At 41.9% G+C, this 27,843-nt stretch overlaps 1 protein-coding gene across 1 annotated transcript in view; it reads left to right on the forward strand.

Annotated features, from left to right (window-relative positions):
• The window catches only part of NOTCH2 (notch receptor 2), a 76,599-nt gene that overhangs the window by 43,336 nt on the left and 5,420 nt on the right, over positions 1-27,843 (forward strand). The window contains exons 12-28 of the mRNA XM_010175859.2: positions 1,633-1,825; positions 3,387-3,532; positions 4,052-4,171; positions 4,282-4,434; positions 7,055-7,283; positions 9,866-10,067; positions 12,621-12,774; positions 13,760-13,944; positions 14,778-14,910; positions 16,989-17,234; positions 19,227-19,339; positions 19,910-20,439; positions 21,204-21,551; positions 21,775-21,917; positions 22,787-22,997; positions 23,610-23,706; positions 24,201-24,369. Of these exons, the coding sequence (XP_010174161.2) occupies positions 1,633-1,825; positions 3,387-3,532; positions 4,052-4,171; positions 4,282-4,434; positions 7,055-7,283; positions 9,866-10,067; positions 12,621-12,774; positions 13,760-13,944; positions 14,778-14,910; positions 16,989-17,234; positions 19,227-19,339; positions 19,910-20,439; positions 21,204-21,551; positions 21,775-21,917; positions 22,787-22,997; positions 23,610-23,706; positions 24,201-24,369 (3,372 nt within the window). The remainder of the gene's footprint in view (positions 1-1,632; positions 1,826-3,386; positions 3,533-4,051; positions 4,172-4,281; positions 4,435-7,054; positions 7,284-9,865; positions 10,068-12,620; positions 12,775-13,759; positions 13,945-14,777; positions 14,911-16,988; positions 17,235-19,226; positions 19,340-19,909; positions 20,440-21,203; positions 21,552-21,774; positions 21,918-22,786; positions 22,998-23,609; positions 23,707-24,200; positions 24,370-27,843) is intronic.

Raw genomic sequence — 27,843 nt, forward strand, 5'->3', positions numbered from 1 at the left:
AGATAGTTATCCATGTAGCTAAGGAAGCTGTTCTTTGCATACGGACTGCAAGGGACTCAGTTAGTATCTCAGTGAATCCTTCTAATCTTTCAATCTCAGTGTCTTACATTACAGCAAGTTCTACCAAGCAGAAAAATGCCCTAATCTGAGCTATGAAATGCCATTCTTGTTAGCTAATTACATCCAATTCATGGTTCTTGGTTTTATAACAAATAAACCCATGTGACTTTGGTTTATTATTTACAGCTTCTTCCCAGGGACAGAGAGACTGTGGACAATATAGAGAGGTGTTTGATTAGACAGTGCCTTGGGCTTTGACCATGAACAGTGTTTCTCTTTCTGTGAAAGCAAAGCATTAATTCAGTGTTCTAATGAGCTACTTTCCAACTGAGTAACCTGCTTTTTTTCAGTACTTCTCTTTCATAGTGTGGTCTGTTCTGTTTCCTTTTTAAATTATAAAGACTTAGCTAATACAGTAAAAATACTGTAGGTTGAAAAAAGAAGCTTTTAGCACTTTTGGATCAATGCTTAGAACTGTAGATCTACATCAGGACTATTTCTGATGACTAAAGCACATCTCAACACTGTTTATAATGGACTTAATATGTTTTGAGCCATGCAGGGTAATACACTCATAAAATAATTGTTGTAAAGCAGTTGGTACTGTTTATAACAGTTTTCTCATTATGTTTGTTACTGTTTATTACTGAGTGATTCTAATTAGAACTGATCTGAAATGCATTAGAAATAGCACTAAGAGGTTTCATGTGTCTTGTACTTTTCTCTCAGTGTCTTTCTAAATTCCTGACACTCCTTCCTTCCTTTGGCTCTGGCATGGGGGTACTCATTAATCCCCAGAACAGGAAGAGCCATGATCCTGATCACTCTTGACTTTGTCTTCTTTTGTTGCTAGCATACCATATTTGTTACCCTACTGGAGTTCTTACTGTTGTGCTGTTAAAATAATTCAGTAATGTGTTGAATTGGCATATTCCAGTATTTAAAGAACTGGCTTGCGTGGGGTCTCATTACTTTGTCCTTTCCTTATGTTAAAAATGCTTCCAACTTACTGCAACATTCACTTTGTTTAGCTTTCCAGCCTCACAAGATCTTATGGTCACTGCTTCAAGGATCTTGCAGTCGTAATCAGAGGCAGGCAAAACAGGAAACGGTGTTTGTAGAGTCCCTTTTGCGCAATAAACCACAGGAACTATATTTCCTGCAGACAGTATTGGCAGTATTGGTTGTTCAAAGGGTAGGTACTTTCAAAGCAGAAGAGCAGGGCTATGACAAGTGGAGCTCCAGAGGTTTGTTCCAAGCATGATACAGTTGAGTGCTTTTTGCCTTCCTAATGAATATTAACTGGTGATTTTTAGTGGAATTCTGTCGAGATTCTTGAATGGTTTGCAAATACTTGTTGAGTGCAAGTGCTGTTTTCCAGGCACAGAAAAGTGCTGCATCTTTCAAAAATGCTTCTCTTGACTTCAGTTAAAGCATGGAGGCATGCAAGATGTGTCCCACTGCATTGGCTTTACTGGGTTGTGTCTCATTGTATGTTCTTGCAGACATGCAAAGGAAGTGTTCTTATAAGAAATGCTATTTAATAAGTTGTTGGGTTTTTCTTCCCCCAAGGCCCACGTTGTAATGTGGACATCGATGAATGCACATCCAGCCCTTGTCATAACGGTGGAACATGTATAAATGAAGTCAATGGCTTCCGGTGTGTATGTCCTGAAGGTTACCATCATCCTCACTGTCAGTCACAGGCAGATGGCTGTCTTAGTAATCCCTGTGTCCATGGCAACTGCACACATATAACTAGTGGGTAAGTACTTACTGCCACATTAAACTTATCTGCTGCCTTCTGTACTTTTTTTTTACTTTGCCCAGAGTTCCATCTTGACTTGAGGTTTCTCATTTTTCTCTAATTTTTTAGATTAGGATCCAGACTTATGTGCTGCCCATGGCATAATCACAGTGCAGACCTTTAGTCACCAGCTACAGTCTGTACTGTTTCATCATAGGTTTTTCTGTCCTGCATTGTATTCTTTGCTGTCTTTGCATGGGCATGTAGCACAAGATGGACTGCAACTGTCTAATGGGAGGGTTTGGCAATTCAAGCAAGTAGAGTGAATGCAATTAAAATAAAGAAATGGTTCCAAATTGAATCTTTGGGGAGCAGCAGCTACCCATTCCATCAAACTCTAGAATGTTGAGCGTGGAGACTATCTTTGGGGCTAGTGCTGTTCTTGCTTCCCAAATACTCTGTGGAAATAGGCAGACAACTTTTGACTTTTTGACTACGAGACAGAGCAGTATTTGGCTTAGAACAGTTTATCCAAGGCTGAGATTTTGTCAGCTTTAGTCACACTTACATGCCTGAGAGAAAAAATGAAAGCTCTTTCTGGTTATTTTGATGGCAGTAGTTGCTTCTGAATCTTCCCATCCAGGAAGACCAAATGCTGATTTCAGGAGCCCTGAATCAGATCTGGTTTTGGTAATGATAAGCCTGGGAGCACAGGGCCTGTGGAGTCAACAGGTTTTGGGAGGTAGGGCTTGTGTTTGTGAAACTTCCCAACTGTACAAGGAATGGCAGTGGTTCCCAGATGTTTGCTGCGTCATGGAAAGTGTTGTCAGCACTTGGGCAAGGAAGTGATTTACTACTGCGGGCAGCTCTGTAGCGTAGGATCAGCACTTTCCCTGGAGCTGGCAGGAGGGCTGCCTTTATTGCTAATTCAGCCTCCATGTAAGCTTAGAAAACAAATATTCTGGTTCATCTTGTTGATCATCTGTCACCTGTGTTCCTGTTTATGCACATGTACACCTTACACTCAGTGTCAGATAAAATAAGTCTTGTTTGCATGATGGGGAGAGAGGCCAGTGTGTGTGTTGTGTGGCCTGAATCCAGGGTGATTCACCAAGTCCTTGGTTCTACGTCATATGGGTGGAGTGCTGCTCTACTTCAGATTTTGAAACATGATGGAGAAGACTACTCCTGCTCCCCGTCAGCTGTTTTCATTTGTAGCCACTACTTTGTAGTAAATCAGTCTAGTTATCTTTGAAACCTTTTGTTCCTCTCCACTTCTTTTAATCATTTTTTTCTGTCTTTGTTTAAATGTTTTGAGATGGTCTTATCTAAGCAGAAACATATTGCTGGTTGGCTGAGTGCTTTGTGAAAACTGTACGAGACAAAAATGTGGTTTTAAGGGAGGGTTTATTTTCAGTATTTTCAAAACTATACAGCTGGGGTAAGCAATCTAAAGGTAACTTAGGGCTCTCCTAAAGAGAGGTCTTCTGGCTATCTCTCCAAAACTAAACTGCAGGAGAAACTGGTAGAGGAGTTATTTCAGAATGCTCTAAAATTACTGCTGTTTTTGCCTTTAAAGGTACAAGTGTGTCTGCGACCCAGGCTGGATAGGAGACTATTGCTCAACAGAAGGGAACGAATGTAAATCAAACCCATGCCAGAACGGAGGAACTTGTGAGGATCTGTTGAATGGATATAGATGTACCTGTAGGAAAGGATTCAAAGGTGAAAATCCAGAGACAAGTTTCTGTTCTCTTTTTCCTTTCCACTTCATTGCACCCTTAGTGCCATTTTAATCTTTTAATTAAACTTAATGGAAACAGGAATCAAGAAGGGAAGTGGCTGTATGAAGTTAAATTACAGTCAGTTCATGTAGACATGATACAGTAGTGGAATACTTAGTAAGACTATATCTAAGCCTTGTTTGGTCTCTTTAAGAAATGTCCTGGTGGCAGCTCAGCTTAATTTTCTTTGTTAGAAGGTTAGACTGAGATATATAAATGCATTGAGAGTTGAAAGGGTGTTAAAGTCAAAATTAGCATGGCTGCTGCTGTCTTCCACCCACTGAGACCATCAGGAGAGCTCTGATCTCCTTTTTCTTCTGCTGAGTTTTTTCAAATGCCAAAATGCTGTCCACTGATGTGTAGAATGATCATGCAAGTTACAGTCTCTTTATTCATTCTTCCAAGAAGCACCAAGCTCTTAGCAGCATATTCTCCTGGTTTTTCCCCTTCTCCTCTCCAGGTGTGAACTGCCAGGTAGTGGTTGCTCCTTGTTCCCCTGATCCTTGTGAGAACTCGGGAATTTGCCAAGAATCTCCTGACTCTGAAGGCTACACCTGCCAGTGTGCTCCTGGCTGGGAAGGTAATGTGGTTGGGGAACGTGCTGTACTTTGAACACTGAACAGTATTGGCATTGAGCCTTTTGACCATTGCCTTACGAGGGGTCTTACTTTTGGACTCTCCATGTTTCAGGGGAGAGATGTACAGTGGATATTGATGAATGTCTCTCAAAGCCCTGCAAAAATCATGCTCTGTGCCATAATATTCAAGGCAGTTACCTGTGTGAATGTCGGCCAGGCTTCACTGGAGGGGACTGTGACAGTAACATTGATGACTGCCTTTCAAGTGAGTATCAGCAGATTGTTCTGTGTTTTCCAGTTTTTTCTAGACATAATTTTTCTGTACTGTTGATGAGTGCTATTCAACAGATACTGCAAATTCTTTTATAATCTCTTACCAAAAAAAACCAGAAAACTCAAACCTCAGCTTTGTCAGACTTGCATGTGTGAGGCAGTAAAAATCCATCATATTCAGCTGCTAGAAATCGACTACAGTGTTCCAACTTGATAGCAGGAGTTGTTCCCAGATTCTTAGCTTGAAAAGGTCCTTAGAGTTTACATACTTTAACAAGGAGCACAGTTAAATGAAGAATTATATTTGCCTGAAATTTTAATACACCAAGTAACACTGCAGGGCTTACCTGTATTTCAAGGTCAAGCTTGATTGAGGTGTGGTGGGAATCTGGGGTGTAGAAGTTTTTCCTGAAAAATCTCTGACATCAACGTTCTTAAAAGAGTGGGTCCTGTTGCTGTTCCAGGTAATCCCTATTTGAGAGGAAATTAAGCAGCAGGAAGGCACTCTGTTCTGGAATACCTATCAGTTGCAGGAGGGTGGCCCATGCACTGATGAGTGCTGAACCTGTTTAAATTACAAGAAAGCAAATGTTAATTTCATGCCCTTGACACTGATGTTTACAAGGGAAGCCAAATATATAGTAACTTCTTTTTCTTGCTGGGCATGTTCTGTTTTATCATCAGATAAAATCAGAGTCTCCTGAGAAGTGTCATGTGTTCAAAAGTTCATCTATTACTATTTGAAAAGTGCTTTATCAAACCTTGGAGGAGTTCACGATGTTGTAATTTTTTAATTGGCTGGCTCGTTAAAAAACCGAAACCCCAAACCTCTGGTTTTTTATTAGGATAGCTTAAAAACAAACTGAAGTCTTAAAGACCTCAGGTATGTATTTAGAGAGTTGTGTTTTGCACTGAAAAAAAAAACCCCTAAATTTCTGACTGCTGTAGAGAAGGATCCAAACAAGTCTATTAGCAAAGTTGCCGTGGGAGACCCCAAAGCAGCACTGCTGAAAGAACTTATAAGACATCTGGCTCAGCCTGAGCTTTTGATTGCCCCTTTCTGAGTAAACAGGTACAGTACAAAAAATGTCACGGTGATGCATTGACCCAGAACTTTGCTTACTGAAGCCAACAAAATTATTGCTTGTTCTGTTAGTTTTTATGTGGGTGTCTGAAGATAAAAATGTTTTTAAAGTGCTCATCTTTCTCTCTGGAACAGCTGGGAAATCTCTCAATTCCTAAGTGTTCAGAGAGCTGTGAGATTCATCCTGTGCTGTCTGCTGGGCAGCACACCCATGAGGTTGAAGAAGAATTTCAAATCAGTGCTACAGCTGATTTCATTTAGCATAACAAAAACCTTCCATGGCTTGAGCCAAATGTCTTTAATCTATGAAGCAAACAAACCCTGCAACAACAAGAACTTATTGAAAAGTTGATACTGGAGTCTCCTTTTTCTGTCAGTAGATGTGCAGCACAGAAAAATAATGTGCAGCTTTTGGCTTCAGTCATCAGTGGCTGGCTGCCATAGGCACAACGTTTTGTAGCTGCCAGGGGTCTCACTTTGAATGTACTTTTTCTCTGCAGTAGTCAGATGACCTCTAAGTGGATGCAGGTGTGTCTCTTTTAACACAATTTTTTATCATCTGAGCATATTTCTCAGTCCATAAATGAGCTTTACTTACATTTCACGTCTGTTTTCATCATAGATTTGGGGGAAAAAAAAAAAAAGCTCCATAACCTTTTTTTCATCCCCCTTCCTGTCCTCCTTTTTGCTCCCCACTCCCAGTTTCCCTCCCTGCCTTCATATACCTAGGCTTTTGGTTTAGGGAATGCAAAGTAGAAAAGAAATCTGGCTTCAGAGGCAGTATCCAACAGAGGAATGTGGGTCTGAAATCCAAAAATGGAAAGTGCAAAGCAAGAAGAAACTACTGAATGACAGAGCTCTTTCAGGCAGATTGTTACTGTGGAAGTAGAAGGGGTACAGTAGTAAGGAGTGGCTTAGACCAAAAAATGGTAATGCACAAGTAGCAAGATCATGGTAGGGATAACGAAAATGTCAAGAAATGCAGAGGTGAGGACAATCCAAGGTGATGTATGAATCTGTGAGCTTTTCTGACAGCCTTTCCCCAGTCAGCCTTTGATATTAGGACAAATGCTAAGTGCTCAGTAATGCATAAGAGCTCATATATATACACTAATTTACACATACACATTTGATTTGACTGGACTATTTTCCTGCTCAAACAGGAATTGATAAGGAAGCAAAAACAGTTGCTGTGCTGTTTGTATTATATTTCTCAGTAGGCATTTATAAAAAAAGCAAGAGTTTGAATTTTAAACCAAGAGTCTTTGAGTCTGTTTTTTGTTGGTTTTGTCTGAGCAGATTCCAGCAAAGAAACTTTTAGGCCCTACTGCTTGGTCTTGATCCACACCTTCTTGTGAATTTGTTATTGATAATGCTTTGCAATTATTTCTTCCATAAAGTGGCTCATAAAAGCTTGTTAGTAGTCTGTCACACTCAGGGCTGTGTGATACTTTTTTTCCCAGAAGTTACCACTCTCAGCCTGGCTTTTCACTGTTGCCCATTTTAACACTTACTGATTCTGTCTTAGATCCCTGCCAAAACGGAGCTTCCTGTGTGGATGGGATAAATTCTTTCTCATGTATCTGCCTACCTGGATTTCATGGAGATAAATGTCAAACAGATACCAACGAATGTCTGAGTGAACCGTGCAGGAACGGAGGCACGTGCACCCACTATGTCAACAGCTACACGTGCAAGTGTCAGCCTGGATTTGAGGGAACCAACTGCGAGAACAACATCGATGAGTGCACCGAGAGGTGAGATAACTGTGCTGCTGCCCAAAGGAACCACACAATATGTGTTCGTGGCTTGAAGTCAGTCCTGCCCAGAAGCAATTTTTAATGATGAGGATCTATTTTCCTTCTTTTCCTTTTCGCTGAGATACATTTTGGTTCATGCAAGGAAAACTTACCTTGTGCAGGGTATCAGCTGAAAGACAGCTGCCTGTCAAAGTTGGTCTTCAGTTTGCACAACTAGTTAGAAGCTTAGCTCCATTGTAGGAGGACTATGACAGTGTTTAACAAGCATTAAGACAGTAACAGATGCTAGCTTATTAAAACATAAATAATTTATATTTTTATAAGGCCATTATTATATAGAGGAGGGGAAATGATTGATTGGTTATGAACAGTTCCTGTGTTGAGAAATATAAAAACTGAAAAAATGGAAGTGATGGCCAACTCAAAGGCAGGAAAATTAAATTAGCCCTGAGTTATTGACAGCAAATAATAATCAATAAACAACCAGGAGGAACACCAAATCCACAAATTCTGTACTGGAAAGGTTTAATCATCAGATATCTTTTAATGCTCAGAAATTGGATGTGCTTTAGCAGTGTTGAGATAAAACCTGAAGTCATTCTAAAGGGGAGGTGTGGAAATGAGTAAAAATGCTCAACAGCTGGTCCTTATATAAGTGGTGCTTGGTAGTTTTAAAAGCTCTTTGAGAGTTAACCCTGTGTATCCATCACCTGCCTGCATATTTATTTTAAGCTTTGTTAGGACTGATGTAACTTCAGATTCTGAAATGGAAACAATTTCTAATAAAGATTGAAATGGTAAAAAAAATCAATATATATATATATATTAAAAAACCAGTCTATTCTAGTCTAGTTACCGGAAACAACTAAGGTGCCTAAATCCAAAGCTCTTGGTATTCCAAATGGAAACAATTTCTAATAAAGCTTGAAATGGTAAAAAAAATAAATATATATATATATATATTAAAAAAACAGTCTATTCTAGTCTAGTTACCAGAAACAAATAAGGTGCCTAAATCCAAAGCTCTTGGTATTCTCCTGCGTTTTCTGCACACAAAGAAAAGATCTTTCTTATCTCTTATAAAATTGTATTTGTGAGGGAGGAAGTCTTTTAACATCTTTTGCTTAAGAACAGGATTGTGTCAGTGATGAGGGTGTGTTTAATTTGCACAACAGTTGTTTAATTAAGTGAAGTACGTTGGGTGTTTTAGCAGAACGCCTGGCTCTTCCTTGAGGTTCATCCTGTTTTTGTTTTCATTCTCAGTCAGGTCAGAAACCAGTCTTGCAGGTATGAGTGAAGGATGTAGCAATTTTCAAAGCTCTGCCAAGCTAAACCAGTCACACCTTCTCAACCAGAATTACTGAGCTATACTTAAGAGCGCCATGATGGTTGGCTAATTTGAATTAGATTCAAATAATTCTTCCGTATCTTGTGTGAGAAGCCACCTATGAGAGAGTGCCATCTTCTTTTGGAGATGGGTACCTGATTTCAGTGAAACATGCCAAGTGATTGACAGTTCCTCTGTCTTCTCTTCCTTTTTTTGCCATGAATGTAAACAGCACTTTCTGCTCCTTGTAAGACACAATTCAGCCCACAAGGCAGAGGAACATCTCTCAAAAATAGGTTAATGTTGGCATCTCTGCCGTAATCACAGTCAGAATTTAGATATTTAAAACTTGCCTGGAAGTTCAAGGAGGTGAGTCAGTGGAAGTACCCTTTGACAGTGCACAGAACAGATAACAAGCATGAATTAATTTTATGTACTTTATCAAACTGATTATCTTGGGTCTGATCTAAGGTTATTTTCAGAGGAGCAGGAGTTTCCTGGCAAGCATTTCTTTAGAAGGAAAAAGGAGTTGATTTTGCATGAGGCATTACTTCTCCTGACTTTCCCAGTCACTTCTCCATAGGCCACCTAATCTGGCAAAATTTCTTATGATCAGAAGACTGGTAGGAGGGGCATAATTCCTTTGATCTGAATTCTGCCAGGGCATGTATGAGTAGTTTTACAAATCAAGGACTAAAGGTTCTCATGAGAAGAGGAGGAAGGGATTTAGCAATACCAATACTTTCACATACTTTCAGTGAAGAAGATGCTTGTGTTTTGCATGTTATACGAACTTTTTCCTTGAGAAAACATACCTGTGACTCCTTTGAAGCTTTTTAAAAAAAGGCAATTTGTTTTGTTTCTCATAATTTGTAATACAACTGTAATTTGTAATAAAATTTGTATAAAATTTATCAGTTTGAGCAAACCACACGCCTAACTGGTACAGTACTGCTTGTGGTCATGTTGTAGCTCAGAAGATTCATTAAATAAGTTACCTCCATCACTAATGACTCATAGAAACCCTGCTTTACTTTCTTTGCCAAGGTAGAAGACAGTGAGCTGAAGAGTGAGCTTGGAGTCCCCTTCAGTTGCTGTTATCTGATTTGTGCTTCTTTAGCAGGAACTTACCAGTGGTCAGAAGATCCTGTAATCTGGTTTTCTCTCTCATTTCAGTCATGTTTACATGCTGGTTTGGCTGTGAGCTAATCACATTTTGTCTCAGCTTACCTTTGTTCTCACTCTCTTGCAGCTCCTGTTTCAATGGAGGTACTTGTGTGGATGGGATCAATTCCTTTACTTGCCAGTGTCCCATGGGGTTTACAGGACCCTTCTGCCTCACAGAAATTAATGAGTGTGATTCACATCCTTGCTTGAACAAAGGCTCTTGCGTGGACAGCCTAGGCACATACCGATGTATCTGTCCTCTGGGTTATACTGGGAAGAACTGTCAGGTGGGTGACATTTCCTTGCCTGTTTTGCACAGGACACTGTTGTTTGAACTGTTCAACAGCAGAAGTGACAGGGTTAGATGTGAGGTACCAGACATGGCAGAGCTCTTGTTCCTTCAGTTCTGATAAGAGGTGGTTGGCCCGTTAGCCCCTAGAAAAGCAAGTCCAGTGTCTCTGTCCAACAGAGCAGGTACCCCCGTTCAGAACTCTGAAAATCGAAAGTGCCTGTTTGCAGGGAGGAGAAAAATGCCTGGTTATTTATGAGGACAACTGTCTCTGGAGCTTTCTAGATTAGTTTTCTTCTTAAATGAAAAACAGCTGTTAACTTTGAAAATTACTGCATTTAATTTGAAGCATAAAATTTTCCCGATTGAAGGTAGAGTCCTGTATTTAAAAAAAGCCAGACAAACACAAAACAAAAAGCACAATTTGTGTAATTAGCAGGACCTTGATTTAACTAGTTGTCTATTTTCTTACAGGGAGGTGTAGTTATTCCATGTTGATTGTAGATTTTTTTAATTTTCACCCCATAAGAAGCCAGAAAATGTTTTTGGGTAGTAACTGACATGATTGGCCTCTTTGCAACCTCAATAAAAAGCTCCAGCCTTACTTGCTGACCTCAGTTCAGACAATTTACAGTTTTCCCCAGTTGAGCATAGGAGCTGCAAACCCATACTGTAAATGACTGACTAGTACCTATTAAAAACTTTAAGCTTGACATATCACAGTGGAAACAGAATGCTGATTTAATTTTTCAAAGCAGAGTTTTTTATTTTTATTCTATGCTTATCAAAACAGCAAGAATGATTTGAGACTATTTCTAGCCTTGGAAGAGTAAACACTATGTTGGCATCCTTCATAAGCAATCTGAGTGCTGCCATTAAAAAAAAATAAATCTGAATTCCTTAAACTACTGGAAAAGACTGCAATTTTGTAAGAATTCTGCAACTGTCTTTCATACCATTGTGTCTTTGTAAAGCAGTGGGTGTTAGAAGTGGCATTTTAGTGGCAGTAGGAGTGGTGCTTTTCCAGAAGTACGTTGCTAGACATTAAATTGTCAAGTCTGCTTCTAGGTATTGCTAATGGAGGAAGTGAATGCAAAGTAATGAAGTGATATAAAAAAGCAACCCCTCTGCTACCCTAATTATGCATTCTAGGCACACCACTTAAACCTCATTGGGAGAATTAGCATTGAGAGGGATTGTAAAGTACTGTGAAGTACAGTAGTTCCTCTTCTGTTGTTTGCTTTGTTTTCACTTGAGAAAAGGATTAATCTGCCTGTCCCCAAATTAAATGTTGTGGATTCTCAGAAAGTCTGCTTTGTGTTCAGAGAAGCTTGATCATGCTGCATTACTCATTTTATACAAAGAATCAGAACTTTCTAAATTTATAAGTACTATTCAAAGCTGTACTAGAGAGATTTATAGATTACAGCTCTGTAGTTCTTGTTTTAGTGGTAAACTGGCTTGACCTAATTAGCAAAGCTAAATAAGCAGCACAAAATCAGACAATGATTCATAAGTTATAGAATTTGCATGTAGAACAGTCAGCTACTCATTACAAATGCAGAAGCAAGAGGCTCGGTGTTTTTCTTCTTCACGCTCAACTACATGTGCTAAAACTTAATTCCAAGTTTCTTTTTGGTTGCCTGTGAAAGCATAGATTTTTCTATTTTAATCTTTGTGAGGAGACCGTTTGCATCTGAAAAGCAGAACTTTCTGCAATTGAAATTGCATTTTTACAGCCAAAATTCAGTACTACTCTTTAAAAACCTCTTCCTTCCCTCAAGTCAACTTGAATTCAATGAAATAGCTGTGTTACTTTGAAGACTAAGTGCTCAAAAAGGAAATGGTGGTTAGTGGCTGGTTTGTATTAGGTCAGACAGTTATTTTGGGTCCTCACTCCACTTTCATATGATGACTTACTGAGGTTTAGTCTCTTTGTTTGGAAACTTTTTAATATAAGAAATTGAGAAAAGCAGTATACTTCAGCTCATCTTCAGTTCATAAAACAGTTGTGGAGTTTCAGTTGAATCTCAGAAGACAGGAAAACTCAGACCATACTAGAGCAAATGGGGCCAAAAGCAGATATAGTGAGCTAATGACAAAAAAAGAAAAGCAAAGGTCAAAATGTGGAACACATCTGTCATCCTGAAAAAGCAGTGAAGATGGTGGGAGTTTGGGAGAAGAACCATAGATAGCTGGAAGCCTCCTACCAATGTGGAACTAGAAACCTAGTCTGAGATAAAACTGGATTTTCTCAAACCAGCCAGCCAAAGATCCCTCTGCATAGCAAGGTGTGAGGATCAGCTTACTCCTGAAATAGTGCTGCCACCTGGGGTTTGCTTCTGTACATCTGTGCTTTCCTGGGCAAACAAGCTCTTGAGACTGTTAGTGAAGCACCTGGCTTAGACTTGGGAAGTACTGTCCCTTTCTTTCCAGTGCCACATGGAACCAGTTTTGCAGAGCTTCCTTTCTTTGCTTCTTGAACTTGTACTCTGAGTAGTGTTTCCTACTGCACTTGCCATATATCATGTTGTGGTTTTGTTCTCTCCAGGCACTTAGGGATCTGTGCAGCAAGTCTCCCTGCAAGAATAAAGGCACGTGTGTCCAGAGCGGAGCCCACACTCGATGTGTCTGTCCATCTGGCTGGACTGGTGCTTACTGTGATGTGCCCAATGTCTCGTGTCAAGTGGCAGCTTCACAAAGGGGTAAATAAGTATCCTCTGTGCTTTAACTGAAAACATTTCCCCATGCACCATTAATCTGTGGCTCCATTCCCCATATGCCTGTGAACACAGCATGCACTGGAAATCCCAGAGAACTTTACCTCTAGGTGGTCAGTCATGATCACTTCTAAGCTAAAAAACTCTCTGCTGGGTTGTATTTGGGAGTCAAGGCTTTCTTGATTCTCCCCGGCATAAAAAGCTGGCTTCTACCATAAAAATATTAGAAAAGAAGAATTAAATATTTTATGAAGACTCAGAGTTTCACTAATACCGTTTTATGTGGACTGCCTTTTTGGAAAATACATCAGCTATCTATGTCTTTCTGCTAAATCCTAGGCAGGCCAGGTTTAAGACATCTTGTCATTGTACAAGAAAAGCATCTTGTAACTCATGATCTTTGTAAGTATTTTTGCAGAGAATTTTGGCTACTAAGTGCACTATTTAGCTATGTAGGTAATACCATGGCCCCCCAGAGCAGTAATTTCCTGCTTCAGATGACGTACATACTAAAGATTTGGGTTTTAAGTTAATTTCTTCCTGGAAGGTGGCTTGTAGCCCAGGCTGATGGACAGTGTCACACCATTTTCAGTCCAGGAATTCCAAACAAACTGATTCAGTGTCAAAGGAGAAGGGTGTCAAGCTCCCAAACTTTTTGCAGACATTCTAAGTACAAACATTGAACTTTTGCACTTCAGATGTGTGTACAGCAGCCAGTGGTAAAATAATGCAGCGATACAAATACTTCATGCCAGTGTTAATGCTCGTGATCCAAAGGAGACAGAGCAGTGAGTTCATTTGGAACCCAGTTGTGGTTCTGACCCATTGTAATTTAAAAAGCAGCTCTTCAATTTGTGAATTTCAACTTTTCAGTTTGTTGGGTCTAGACATAGTCATTCCTGGCTGAGCTACCAACACTGGCAGCAAGTGTGTTTTACATGTTTGTTCCCTTTATTTAACTTTGTTTCAGGTGTCCCAGTGGACCAGTTGTGCCAGCACTCTGGTCATTGCCTCAATGTTGGAAACACGCACCACTGTCAGTGCCAGGTGGGTTACACTGGCAGTTACTGCGAGGTGCAGCTGGATGAGTGTGAGTCCAGCCCCTGCCAGAACGGTGCTACCTGCCGGGATCACCTGGGCGGATACCAGTGCGAGGTAATGCATGGTGGTTTAGTAGGAAGAGGTCTAAATATTTAGAGCATTGTAATGCAAAGGAATCGAAAGAAACCAGAAACACATACAAGTGGTAGAATAGCTTCCAAAAGGGGATAAAAACAACCTGCATCTGGAAAGAATTTTTTAGCTGTGGCAGAAGCAGTGCTCCTGAGAGGCTTTTAAGATTGAATTAGAGGTGTGATCTTAAGGAGGTATGGTTGATGGTGTTAGAACTCATTTGCCTTTTTGGAGACAGAGCTCTTATCTTGAAAGACTCTTTGTCCAAGGTGTGGTTTATATTAAAATATATGTAGAATGCATTAAAGGAATGTTCTATTATCCCTATTAGAAGGGCAGAGCATCCCTTGCCTCTCAGGGTGGGAGATGCCTTCCCCTGCTTTCTGTTTCCTACAGCTGATGCAGAGAGCAGTGTAGACCATGAGATTAAGGTGTATCAACCTTTCTAAGCTTTTCAGAATGGTAGAACACCTTGGAAGCTCATGCCCAGAAGGAAAGGATGAGTTTTATGTAAACCTTAAGTCAAAACTCCTAAGCCAGTCTCAGTGCTGATGGGTGTCAGGATTTGATTGCTATATTTTGCAGGAATAAAGTCACTCAAATACAAACATGTCGTGTGCTGTTGAGTATCGCATGGTCAATTTGTGTGCTTAAGCTGGCTGGCTGTGCAGCCCTTAAAATCACTTGTGGGTGTATAGCTACAAGGTAGTCATAATCTGTCCCATTGAGGGCTCGTTTTGTCTGTGTTAACCTTTCTCAGATGTCTACTAATGTATCTGTTAGGAGATTATTCACACTTATTTTTATACTGGCAGTGTGTGCCTGGATATCAGGGTGTCAACTGCGAATATGAAGTGGATGAGTGCCAGTTTCAGCCCTGCCAGAATGGAGGAACATGTATAGACCTCGTCAATCATTTCAAGTGCTCCTGCCCACCAGGAACTCGGGGTATGAAGCTCAGCAATTAAGTGAATATTGAGTGAATTTTCCTTTCTGACTACTGGTCTCATGATGCAGGGTCTAAAGGGAATGCATTATTTGCTTTGAAGAATGTTCCCAAAGCACACTGAATCCCTTGAGATACATATTTTCTCTTTAAAAATAAGTGCTGCTTTTTTTTTTTTTCCTCTTTTCTTTTTTAAATGAATAGGTCGTGACAGTGTCCTTTGGGAATGTATGATCCATCTTTGGCAGCGGGGATGGGGTGACATGACCATTAAGGTCTCTCCCAACCCTATCTGTTTTGATAAAGTAAATCCAAGGTTTCCTTTTGGCCAAGATGCTATGAAATATACAGAAAACTTGCTTAGCTCCTGTGTAATTTCCAGTGTCTTTTACTTGTTTAAAATTTGGCCCTGCATTGTCCTCTGTCCTGGAGTCTTTTGTGGAAAAGTAGTTCAGTGCCTCTAGGCTAGCTTCAACTATTTCAGCAGATTTGAGCTCTTTTATTAAAAGTTTGTCTTTAAAAAGAGTCCACAGTTACGTAATGGTGGCTTTCAGTAAGTAGGATTTCACAGCCTGCTTATTGTCATGTTTCTTGAAACCTAACCTGCCATTTCCCTGTTACATCTGACCCGATGGCCCTGACTTCTTCTTTTGAAAATATTCAGGATTGCACATTTTAAGCCATCAGCAAATGCTTTCTCACTCGACTTTTTTCCTTACATTTATTACTCAGGTCAGTTGAAGATTTTGCACTCCTCTGAACTTAGTGGGTCATCTCAATGTAGGCAAAATCTCCAGATCTGTGTCAGATAGAACTAAATTCTTGGTTTGTAAAGTAGATTTAAGTAAAGTTATAAAATAATATATTTACTTCCTGGCCATGTGTATTACCAGTTCATTCACTTTAGTGTGGCTGTCAGCACCTCTCCCCAGTCTGGATAAGTGTTTATTTCATTGTAAATCATTGTGTTAGCAGTTCTTCATGTATTGTTCTTAATTTGGTCTTGCAATTTAAAAAAAAAAAAAATTTAAAAAGTCACTTCTTATGTCCCTACATCAAAGTGTGTATTTATGTACCAGTTTCTGCATTGCCAGAATTTTTGTGTTGTACTAAAGCACTCACCCTCCTTTGAGAGGTTCTGAATATGCTGCTTTTAGTTCTTTAGTCTTTATTTATTGAAATTAATTACTTTTTGGATGTGACAATTTTATTTTTTTTTTCTGTAAATGAAAGGAATTTGAAAAGATTGATACATTTACTTATGATACTAAGACTGAGCTTTTGTCCCCAAGCCAGTTTGAAATTAATACTTTACCGATGCCAGTATAAGCATCCTTCATGTTTAGGTGAATGACTTTACTTGCTCTGGATGAATCAACTGTGTCAACAGACAAACCACTTGCCCAGCTTACCCTCTCTGTCCCCTTTTATCTGTTATACTGTGTGGTGGAGGCAGAACCAGTACCAGACATAGCCTCTTGAGAGGGAACCCCGTAGGGAGAGGGAGAAACTGCCATCCCTAACTGGTGTTGAGAGTTTACTGTAGGTCCCCAGAAGTCAAACTGCAGGAAGAGCAAAAAAAAGTGTTTTATCACAGTTGCTTTTGTGTTGGTTTGTTGTTGCTTGTTTTAATGTCATTGCTACAAAGGCTCTTTGCTGAATTTCAGGGTTACCGCCAAGTTAAATCAGTGGTGGGAAGCTCTCAGCCTCGCGGGGACAGCACAGGGCTCTCTGGCTATGTTCAGTCACAGGGCTAAATTGAGTGCATCTTTTTTGGTTTGGTTTTTTGGTGTGTGTGTGTGTGTGTGTTTTAAATTATATCCTTAAATTAAGTAAAGCATGAAAGCTGCTAAATACCAATATGACATACCATTGAGAACAGGCTGGATCTAAACCACATGCTCCCTAGGTCTGATCTGAGGCTGGCTGAGTGCATGGGGTATGGGTTGCATTAAGCTGGGATCTTTACCTGTTTATATTTGGGACTGTGCATGAAGTAGTCTTAAAACTTGATAAGCGGTGTAGGAAATGAGGCCATGACACCGTATCCTCAAATTGTTCCTTTTTACTGTCTTGACAGGCCGTTTCTGTGAGGAGAATGTCGATGACTGTGTTTCAGACTCGGGAGTTCCCCGCTGCTTTAATGGAGGGCAGTGCATTGACCAGATCGGGGGCTACAGCTGTATTTGTCTCCCAGGCTTTGCAGGCGAGCGATGCGAGGGAGATATCAACGAATGCCTCTCTAATCCTTGTAACCCTCGTGGAAGTCTGGACTGTGTTCAGCTGATAAATGATTATACATGCGTCTGTCGTAGTGCTTTTACTGGTGAGTGGTTGTAAACATGCTTCCAATTTCAGGGTGATATCTGGAAAAATGGTCATTCTTTCCCTTTCTGGCAGTCGTGTTATCTAGTCATTTCCCTTTACAATATCTGATTCTCTCCCTGCACCATGTCTCAGTTTTTAAACCAATCTTTTTTTTAAACCTTCTAAGAAATTTGTCTTCCAGAGTTGTCTCAGACAAAGGAATCTCCTGAGACACTCGGCTGCCAGAATTTTTTTCCTGTGGTACTTTTCTCTCCTTTATAGTTTTACATTTCTAATATTAAAAGTGTCACTGTTCATGTGTCAGCTTCTCCATAGCTTTTCCTTTTACAAAGCAGCATATGAATTTTCTCTATAAATCAATGTCATGGTATCCATAATTAGCTTTTGGCCTCCTTTTCTACTCCTTGCTCCCTTTCTTCCTTACACTGGTGATGTGGTCAGGATGGAATACTCTATGCCTAGACAGACTATACATTCCTAGCTTAGTGATGTGATCCTTCCACAAACCAACTCTGAATCACAACTTTGCAAGAATTTCACACTGTGCAAACTGAAGTTTCACTCTCTCTAGATCTCTTCTTTGTTAGTATTGCTGCTCTTCTGCTTTCTGCCTCCCACTGGGTGTAAGTTTGGGCTAATAGTCTCCAGATGTGTCTTAACTTTCAGCTTTCTAGTTTCCATGTCAGTTTAACTTCTTGTGTATTCAGTGTTCCTCTGTTAAAACTTTTCACTTTCTTTGCTTACCAGTGACCTTCTCTGCATGCTTTGCCATTAGTTTTTATTCTTTCTTTTCCCTTAAAATTCAAAGATGCTGTGATTTTCCACTAAATTTATGATTCAGATGCAAAGAAATGACAAGGACATACATTTGAAAAATTCATGTAATAGATTTTGAATGCATTACCTAGACTGACACAAGAAATTCCTAAAAGAGCAACTTATGAGGGAAGTGGAGCCAGGCTAGCTAGTGGAACACTGGTGCAGGTCATCAGAGAGGTTTATATTTAAGCTTGTCTGCTTGGCTTGCTTTTATGAATTATGCCTCATGTTGCTTCTGGCTCTCATGGAAGTGTTTCTGGAACTTGCGGTATGGGGAGCGCAGACCTGCGGCACCCTCGGAGGAGCAGGGAGAGCTGCTGTGTCTCAGACACAAAATCTGTCTGGAAATGTTAGACACAGAGGGGGGAGCATGTTTCTTCCTCTAGCTGTTCGTCTTCTACACATTCCATGTTGACCCTTCTGCCTGGGAGGGGACAGGGTGGCTTTGCTGTGGTTTGTGACTGATAGGATGCCAGGACTCCGTGGGCCGTCCTGCCCTGTCTGCTCCTGTCTGCGAGCAGTCAGTCTTGGCTGCACATGTGTGGAGACTTCTATTAATGTTTTCCTAGGGGGTCCAAGTCATGCTTAGGTTATCCTGAGCTTTTTAAAGTCTAGTGTCAAGAGTTTGACTCTGGCAGCTGCTGCAAATGCTAGTCAATGTAGTAAAGACCTCTCTGTCTAGCTGATCAGTCTGAGGAGAGTCTGCTCGCTTATCCTATTCACACGTGTTGCATCTGGTCCTGAGGGTTGTTCCTTCATGGTTAGTGTGATTTGCCTTTGGATTCATTGAGCATCTCCCAAATAGTAAAGAAGTCTTAGGAACCCCCAGATTGATGTGGTACAGCACCTTCAGCCTCTGAGCCTGGCTGACTTGGGGGTGAGAAAAGCAAATTCTGTCTTCATACTGTGTTATACGAGGAGGCAGACAAGGTGGCCTGTCCCCAAATACACCTTGTGTATTCTGGGGTGGTTCCTTCCTCTGCCACTGCTTTGGCAGCTACTTGGAGAGCATGTGTTATCTGGAGAGATGTTCCCTGCCTGTTCTGAAGGGAAGGTCTACCTGGAGTGTTTGGCTCATTGGCTGTTCATTGGAGTGTTTTGCTTTGTGATGGTTTTTGATGTGCACACACACATTCCTCTGCTCTCTTCTCCTCATGTGTCTACATCTCAGGTCGTCACTGCGAGAGTGTAATAGATGTGTGTCCCCGGAAGCCCTGTCAGAATGGAGGCACCTGTGCTGTCGCCAGCAATATGCCAGACGGGTTCATCTGCCAGTGTCCTCCGGTAAGCACCATGTCCTGAAACTGGATTGCCTGCCTCAGCTGTAGAGTTCTCTGGCTACAGTCTCATTAGTTTCACTGGTCCACTGTAGCTGAAGGTTATCTTTTCTGTACTACTTGCAAAGCTGTCTCCTTGGACACTCTTTACCCACGTCCCTTAGTTTATCTATTTAGCTGGGAAACCCTAGCTAACCTGGCTTCCAGGTGCCCTAGGAGAGTGATACTGCCTGTTGTTGCCCCAAACGATTCTGCTGCTGAGGCAGGCTAGCTGGCTTACCTGGCTTAAACCTCATATTGAATTTCAACATTTTTTTCTCTATCCAGTGTTGTCTGTGCTCACTGCAAGATTCCCCTTGTTCATGGATCTTCTAAGATAATTTCAAAATGTATAATGGAGGCTTGTAAATTCCTAGTTTAGCTCTGAGGCTAGATCCAGAAAATCATGGCTCCTGCAATGAGGCTAGAGGAATTATGGGGAAGAAAGTGTTTGCACATGGCACCTTGCCTCCAGCCCTCAGAGCATTGAAGAATAAGTTTGTGAACCTGGTTGTTTTGCCTTTTTTTTCCCCCGTAGGGTTATTCTGGAGCAAAATGTGAGTTCAGCAGCCACAGTACGTGTGGACAAGTGAAATGCAAAAAGGGGGAGCAGTGCATCCAGACGTCTTCTGGTCCACGGTGCTATTGCCCTAAGCTGTCTGTGGGAGAGGAGTGCCAGACAAACACGGGTTGTGCCAGTGCCCCCTGCCAGAATGGTGGAAGCTGCTACCCTCATTCTCAGCCTCCTTACTATTATTGTCGGTGCCCTGTTCACACCCAAGGCAGCCAGTGTGAACAGCCTGTAACTTTCAGCCCAGAGCCCCGAGGATGTTTGGATTCCCAGTGTGCAGAAAAAGCAAGAGATGGCTATTGTGATGAAGACTGTAACACTCATGCCTGCCAGTGGGATGGAGGCGACTGCTCCCTGACAATGGAAGATCCTTGGGCCAACTGCTCCTCTTCATTGCGCTGCTGGATGCTTTTCAATGGACAGTGTGATGAGTTCTGCAACACACCCGAGTGCCTGTTTGACAACTTTGAATGTCAGCAAAATAGCAAAGCATGCAAGTAAGGCTTGATCCCAAGAACGGTTTCTCTGTGTATCTCCTGCTAGCGCTTTCAGTAGCTGGGACGCTTCATGCCTGCTGCTCCCATCTCTTCCATTGTTTCTGTTGCTGGTCCTTGCTCTTGCTGAAAGTTTGGCATCAAGGAGTTTCTGCTACTTTGTGTACTTTTCATCTGTTGTTGGAAAGAAGTTCTGGAATTTGCATGTTATGAACTAAACTGATAGCCTGAGCAATGGTAATGTGTTAACATGCTTGATGGGTGTGCCCTGCTTTCTGTGGTAATGTGAATCAGAGGCATTTCACTTCGTAGCTTTCATTTTAATGGTGCTGCCTCCTATCCTGAATTTCACTCTATCTGCAATACCTGTATTTTTATCCCAGCTGTATTTGCTACCTCTGAATGTGCTTTCCAACTTGTTTGTTGTGGCACCATTTTCTCTCCAGCTCTTTGTGGTAAATGCTACAGCATTGCTGTGGTGATTCTCCCTTCGTGAGGTGGGAGGTGTTATATCTTAACAGACTAAGCAGTTCTCTTCCAGAACCGAGCCACATGTTCTTAGGGTGTTCCATGCTTTTTACTTCCACCCTGCCAGATTGTAAGCTTATCCTGGGGTTGTGTTTCTTCTCCTTGTATCCCGAATACAAGTCTTATTTTACCTCAAATGATTACGAAGAGTGTAAGGCCTTGGCTTACCCTAGACTACAGCTATACTGTACAGAATGTGGATGTCCTGTATGCTGCCTGTAACCCTTTCACTCTTCTAGGTATGACAAGTATTGTGCAGATCACTATGCAGATGGCCGCTGTGACCAGGGCTGTAATAGTGAGGAGTGTGGCTGGGACGGTCTGGACTGTGCTGGTGACAAAGCTGAGAAGCTGGCAGAAGGGACCCTAATCATTGTGGTCTTGATGCCCCCTGACGAGCTGCTGGGTGACGTTCGCAGCTTCTTGCGCACTTTGGGAACTCTCCTGCACACCAATCTAAGAATCAAGCTGGACTCCCAGGGAAACCTGATGGTATTCCCATACTATGGGGAGAAATCAGCAGCACGGAGTCGGCGGTCGCTTGTGGTCGTTCGCAAGCACAGAGAACTAGAGCAAGAGGTCATTGGGTGAGTGGATGCCGTTATGTTCCTCTGGTCTTGTTATGCTGGTAGCTCTCTGGGGCACTCTGGGACTGTAGTCTGATTTTTTTAATGGGGAAATGTAAAGCTATTACAATTGCCAAATTCAGTGCTGGGTTGGAAAGATTAATTAAAAGACCAAGATTTAATCTTGTGTTTTGGCAAAAGTTTCTCTTGCTAACTTCTGTGCCCTTTTACTGTGTTTCTGCAGCACCAGGGTGTTCCTGGAGATTGATAACCGTCAGTGTGTGGAGGATTCTGAGCAATGCTTTCAGAACACAGAAGCTGCTGCGGCTCTCTTAGCTGCTCAGGCCATCAAGGGCATGTTGCCCTATCCTTTCGTATCTGTCCAAAGTGAGTAATTGCAGAGGGAAAATTGCTTGTCGAGGAAGGCAGTCAGCAAACTTGGACTTGCGAAATTCATGCTCAGATTATTGATTTTCATTTTAGTATGTCTCACTGCTCAGTATGGTTTCTGGGAGCTAACTTATTCATCCCCAGTTATAGAATTCTGTATGTGCAACATGCCTATTCTGCTCTGAGGGGACATCTGCTTAGTAAGGCGGAGCATTTGAGTTTGGAGCCTAGTCATTTTAATACTTGTAGAAACAGTAATCACTCATGTGCTGCAGCAGTGTGCCACACTCTGCTGTGGTCTTGTTTGCAGTAAAAACCATTCATGTACTCTAAGCCATGAAGTCAGTGACAAAGGTGCCATAAGAGAGAAAGGGTAGGGGCATTCCTCAGTCTACCAGATGTTTTCTTCTCTATCTGTTAGACAAAGGGATGGGTAATCCCTTTGATTTCTGCTTCCCTCTCCCTCAGTCAGAGGCTTGGCTGCAACCTCGTACTAGATTGGTAATATTCCTAGTTGGGTCCTGCTCGTATCTTTATGTAGATCAGTTCTTCCTACACTGATTTTAAGGTGGCTGTCTTCAGCCAGCAGGACTCTTGAGGAAGGAGCAAGATCTTCAGTTCAGCAGTTGTATACTCGAGAAAATATTTTGAGAAGCAAGGTGAAGGGAAGCCAGAAAGACAGGATGTATTCTCACAACAGTTGCAGCAGAGCCTAAACTTCCTCAAGCCTGCGCTTTAAATGTGTCACTCTGTAGAGGCAATACACTCTTTGTAGGGAAGACCCTGAGCGAGAAAAGAAAGTATGTAGACTGAAGATCTTTATCTCCACTTTTTTAATCTCATTGTATTTTAACTGGAATTTTTAGGTGAACCCTTGTTACCACCAAAGACCCAGCTGCTTTACCTACTTGCTGTGGCAGCTTTGATCATCCTCTTAATCCTTCTCTTGGGTGTGATGATGGCAAAGCGTAAGCGCAAACATGGTTCGCTGTGGCTCCCAGAGGGCTTCATTCTGCGCAGGGATCCCAGTAATCATAAGCGCAGAGAGCCAGTTGGGGAAGATGCTGTTGGACTCAAGTAAGTTTACGTTTAACCCACTGACAGTGTATTTGTTAGCGTGTTAGAACGTGCTATAAATCTTTCATTAAAAGCCCTTAACTCCACAGAGAAAGCTGCCTGTTAAGCTAGAACTTCCTAGGCTATTTCTCTAAATTTTAATACATCTATTTTGGACAGAAGAACTTCAATTAACTGTAATCTGTAAAATGCTGGTAAGGGACACAATCTCTTGGTTAAGTTTGCTTTCCTGACTCTGTTTAGTTCAGCAGTTGCGTACAGTTTGCATAATTTCCTCCTGGATTATATGTGACATTTTTAGGTTGGTAGGTGACAACGAACTTGTAATACATCTAGTTCAATGCGTTAAAGACATGACTCAGAAATAATGGAAAGTGTCAAAAGGAGAATCCTATTTATGCAGTTTTGGCTTTCCACTGAATTAACTGAATTTGCAGTTCTAAATGCATTTAATACCACTGTTGGCTGGCTGACACTTCTAATTTCTTGATTCCTCTGTTTGCAAGCTACCACGCTTGCATGCATCCCATCCTCGGTCTCTGCAGGCTGGTATAAAAAGCAGTAGTAGCACCTGGTCAGCCTGCAAAATGATGTGTTCTCCTTGTTTGTTAGAAATCTGTCAGTCCAGATACCAGAGGGTAATTTGGCAGATTCTGGACCAACTGAACACTGGGCAGGTGACAGTGGACCTCAGCCAAAGCGAGCAAAGGTAAGGAGCTCCAAGACTTGAATATTGCATGCTTACCACTGAAACTGCTGGTGAGGTAAACAGCTGCATTAACTTCCAGAGTATGCACCTTGCTCAAAACCTCACTTTGCTTAGGGGTTTGTCATATATAACTCATGATATCTGAGGAGCAAATCCTCAGGTTAACACTGCCACCACAGACCAGTAGAGAAACCAGGTAACTTCTGTTCCAGTGTCCCATCCCTACCCAGGCCCTGCTGCATCAAAGGGAATAGGTTAATGGTAGTGTAATGTCTTGCAGTTCAGGCCTGATAACTTATGGTGGGAGTGTGAAAGTTGAGAATGCCAAGCAGAGGTAAATGGAGACTGTCATTAGCTTAAAAACAAAACCAAACAAACAACAACAAAACCCCAAACAACAACCAAACAACAAAACTAAGAAAACCTCAAGAACTTTCAGTGTCTCTGGCCACTTGACGAGAATTTTGAAGCAATTACTTATCTCCTGTGCTCAGGCTGAGGATCAAGCCTTGCTTCCAGAAGGTGATGAGCAGATAGATCAGCGCCAGTGGACACAGCAGCACTTGGAGGCAGCAGACGTCTGTGGGAGCACATCACTAGCCCTTACACCACCTCAAGCAGATCAAGAAGTGGATGTTCTGGATGTCAATGTCAGAGGGCCAGGTCAGTACTCTGAGTGTCCATGGGTTCTGCCAGCCAGCCACCAACCTCCCCTGTCTCCAGTGGCTGGGACTGCTAACGTTTAAAAATTATACAGAGTATATGGGAACTCCAACAGAACTTTTGTGGTACTCAAGAAAAGCTCATGTGCACTCCAGAAAAGAAAGCTGGAGAGGTTGGATCATGGTCTGTAGCACGTGGAATATCATGTAAGCAGGAGAAGGGGAGTTTACTTAGCAAGCACTTATAGGAACTACAGCTATAGGATTTCCTTTATAACAATGCGTGCCTTAAAGATATTTTCATAATGCCATTGCAGCAGAAATTTGGAGTGCATAGCTCTGCTGGAAATAAGCCCCAGCTTCTCCAAGTGGGTCACTGCAGAGATTTGTGGCAGACTTTGCTAAGGACCAACTTAGCAGGGTTTATACCTGAGGCATCAGTTATCTGGGATGGCTTTTTCCTGAATAAGAAGACTTCTGGCAGACAGTAATACCCTGATCAGCAGTGTGTGAGACAGTTGTACTGGAACAGAGTGGCAGTGCAGCAAGCTTGTTAATGACTTTTTTTTTTTTTTAATTCACCTATTTATCTCCTCAACTTATGAATTCAATGACTTGGTCACTGTAACACAACTGTAAACTTTGAAAGAAACTTCTTTAACACTCACACACACACACACACACACGGGCTTACTCTGTTTCAGGCAAATGACTAGATGCAGTCAATGCTCTGCTGCTTTTTCTAAGCATAGCACTAAGGCTGTGTGACCTGGTAAGGGACTGGATGGGTCATCTGGTAGTAACTGATTCCTGTGTTCTGAGAGGGTTGACCAAGAACTTTATCCTGGTTGGAAGAGCTGCAATCATGGCTCTTGTTTGTTGTAGATAAATTATTCTGGTGATATTGCTGCAATTGCTTTTTATTGGATTTTGTGGGAATATTTCCATTCAATTTAATGGTTACTGGACCCATTCTCTCAGTTCCCTTCTATTGTCTTTTCTGTTCCTTGACCTGTTAGCTCTCCTAAATGCAAAGCACAAGAAAGGAGGGATTTCTGTGTAATGACTGTGAGAACATAAACCATCAGTTTCTGCCAAATTTAAGCTTTTCTTTATTTCCACTATTGAAGCCTCTAGTTGTGTGGCAGGCTAAAAGCTTTCCAAGTGCAGGCAATAATGTTCTTAAGTCTTCAGACTGGTTATTTTCACATTCACTCAAAGCTTTGTCCAACAAAAGCAAGGGAATAATACTGACCTATGAGCTGCTTTCCTGCCATTCAGATGCATCCATGAAACTTGCAGTGAGCTGCTGTAAGCTATCCCACTCCACAGCATCAGAAGCAAGCAGCTGAGTTCCTGTCAGGGAAGAAATCATTTTAAAAGTCTGAACACATTGGAGTAATGTGTTAGTAAGGAGCGGTAGGATTCCCAACAGTTAGTGTAGCTTTTCATCTGCCCTGGCCACCTTCCTCTTCCTTTGCAGGCAGAGGGAAGAAATAGACACTTCTGAGAGGTAGTTCATCTCTGTCTCAAGCATAAGTCTCTTGAAGACTAGGTGGCTCACGCTCCCTCCAGTAATGCCTCACTGCCCCTAATTACAAAGGGTGTTGAGGGTGACAAACTTGGGTGCAGGTGTCTGGGCTGAAGCCACGTGAAGCTGGGTGAGTTAGATCCTGGCCACAGGTCCAGGTGGCAAGTAGAACAATAGAGATCCTTTCTAGAGAGAGGAGAGGCAAGTCAAAATGCCTGGGTGTTCCAAGGCACTGTTCCCTCTCTGTCCAGCATTTTCTGCAGAATCTCGAGTTTAGGAAGATCCAAGAGGTCCAGTCTTCTACAGAAGTGTCATCTAGAGGCTTTGCCAGTGGGTTCTCTACATCCCAGCTTTCTGTATATTGTTTCTGTGTAATAGTCCTTCAGTTCCACCTATCTGCTAAACTTCTGACTTTGCCATCTCACTCCAAGTTTTACATTTACTCAGGGGCTGTCTTCTTGAGAGACAGCAAACTGAAGAGATTTTATAAAATGCTGCTGTCACCTTTGTCTCCCCATGCTGTTTTTTCTCTATGTCCCCTCAGAGTGGTGAGGGCATTCTTTTCACTGGAGTTACTGTGAGTGTGTAACCAAGGTAATGCAATTATAGACATAACTGGTAACACCACCTATAATTAAAACTGATTAACTGTCCCTATTATATGCCCCTCTTTTTCAGTTACTAAAAATTCAGTGGTTCAGACTGGAATTTTCCATGCTGTGTGTCTGCCTCCAGCTGGATCCTTTTGGGTTCTTTTCCAGCTATTTCAGAGAACAAGCTGGAAGGAGGAAAAGAGACTTTGTGTCCATGGCTTTTTTTTTTCTAGTAGTCCATCAAGCACTTAATTGTGACGATCTAGCTGAATGTGTTTTTTGCTAGCTTCATAACACTACCCATGTGTGGCCAACTTAACAAAGCTCTGAAAAGAGCTGCACATACCTGAGAGACTTTTTGGAGGGTAGCAGCTAGTTTTTCCAAGGATTTAATGCATATTATAGCTATGTCCTTATAGAGTATATAGGCATGATCCATTCAGGACTACTGCAGTGACTGAACAAGCAAGACCTCTCCTGTGACTGGTTTTCCCAGGGCTGTGGTACTGGAGAAGAGGAAAGCTCCTTTCTGTGCTCTGTCTCTCTGCTCTTTGTGTTGGGGCAGTACGGAGGAGACCACAGCCTGACTTGAATACTGAGAAGTATTCATTTGGGACAAGGAAGCAGAGCCAGCAGTGGGAGGGAGAAGCACAAAAGGAGGTATAGCCTTGGCCAACAGGCAAGAGGCTCTATAGACAGGACTGAATCTTGGAACTGAACCCAGGCCCATACGTCAACACTTTGCCACCAACCAGCAGATCCTGAGAAAGTAGCTGCAGACAGCAAATCCTGAGAAAGTTGCTCCAACCAACCAGCAAATCCTCAGAAAGTAGCTCTGTGAAAGCCCGTGTCCCCGGTGACTGTGAGCCACTAGGAGGAGTGTGCAGGCTGCTGCTGCTGCCAGCCTGCCGGGGAGCAGCCCTGGGGAGCAGCCCTGGAGATCTCTGCGGGTGCTCCACACCGTGCCCTGTGGGACAACCCTGGATTTCTAAAAAGTTTTGGAAATACCCTAAAACAGTCAGGAAGACTATGTGATCAGAAGTTGGGAGATGTGAGCAGGGCGTTAGAGCTCTGTATATTACTCTCAATCGGAGATCATGGCCTTGTGTGTCTGCACAGAATCCTCATTCTGCCGTACGGCTTTCTGAGGGCTCACACGTTTCATTCGGTGTAGATAGTGCACTGTAGACTGAGAGCTGTGCAGGCAGGGAAGATGCTGCCCAGGATGGCCCCTGCTTGTCAGTGGAATAGATCAGGCACTTGCTGAAAGATTGTCTTGAATTTCTGCTAGTGAGCCACACTGGAGAAGCAAAATTTGCACTCAGCTTTGCAGAGCTGCAGTGGGGTGCTT

Source organism: Antrostomus carolinensis, unplaced genomic scaffold, assembly GCF_000700745.2.
Source record: "Antrostomus carolinensis isolate BGI_N321 unplaced genomic scaffold, ASM70074v2 scaffold18999, whole genome shotgun sequence".
Taxonomy (NCBI): Eukaryota; Metazoa; Chordata; class Aves; order Caprimulgiformes; family Caprimulgidae; genus Antrostomus; species Antrostomus carolinensis.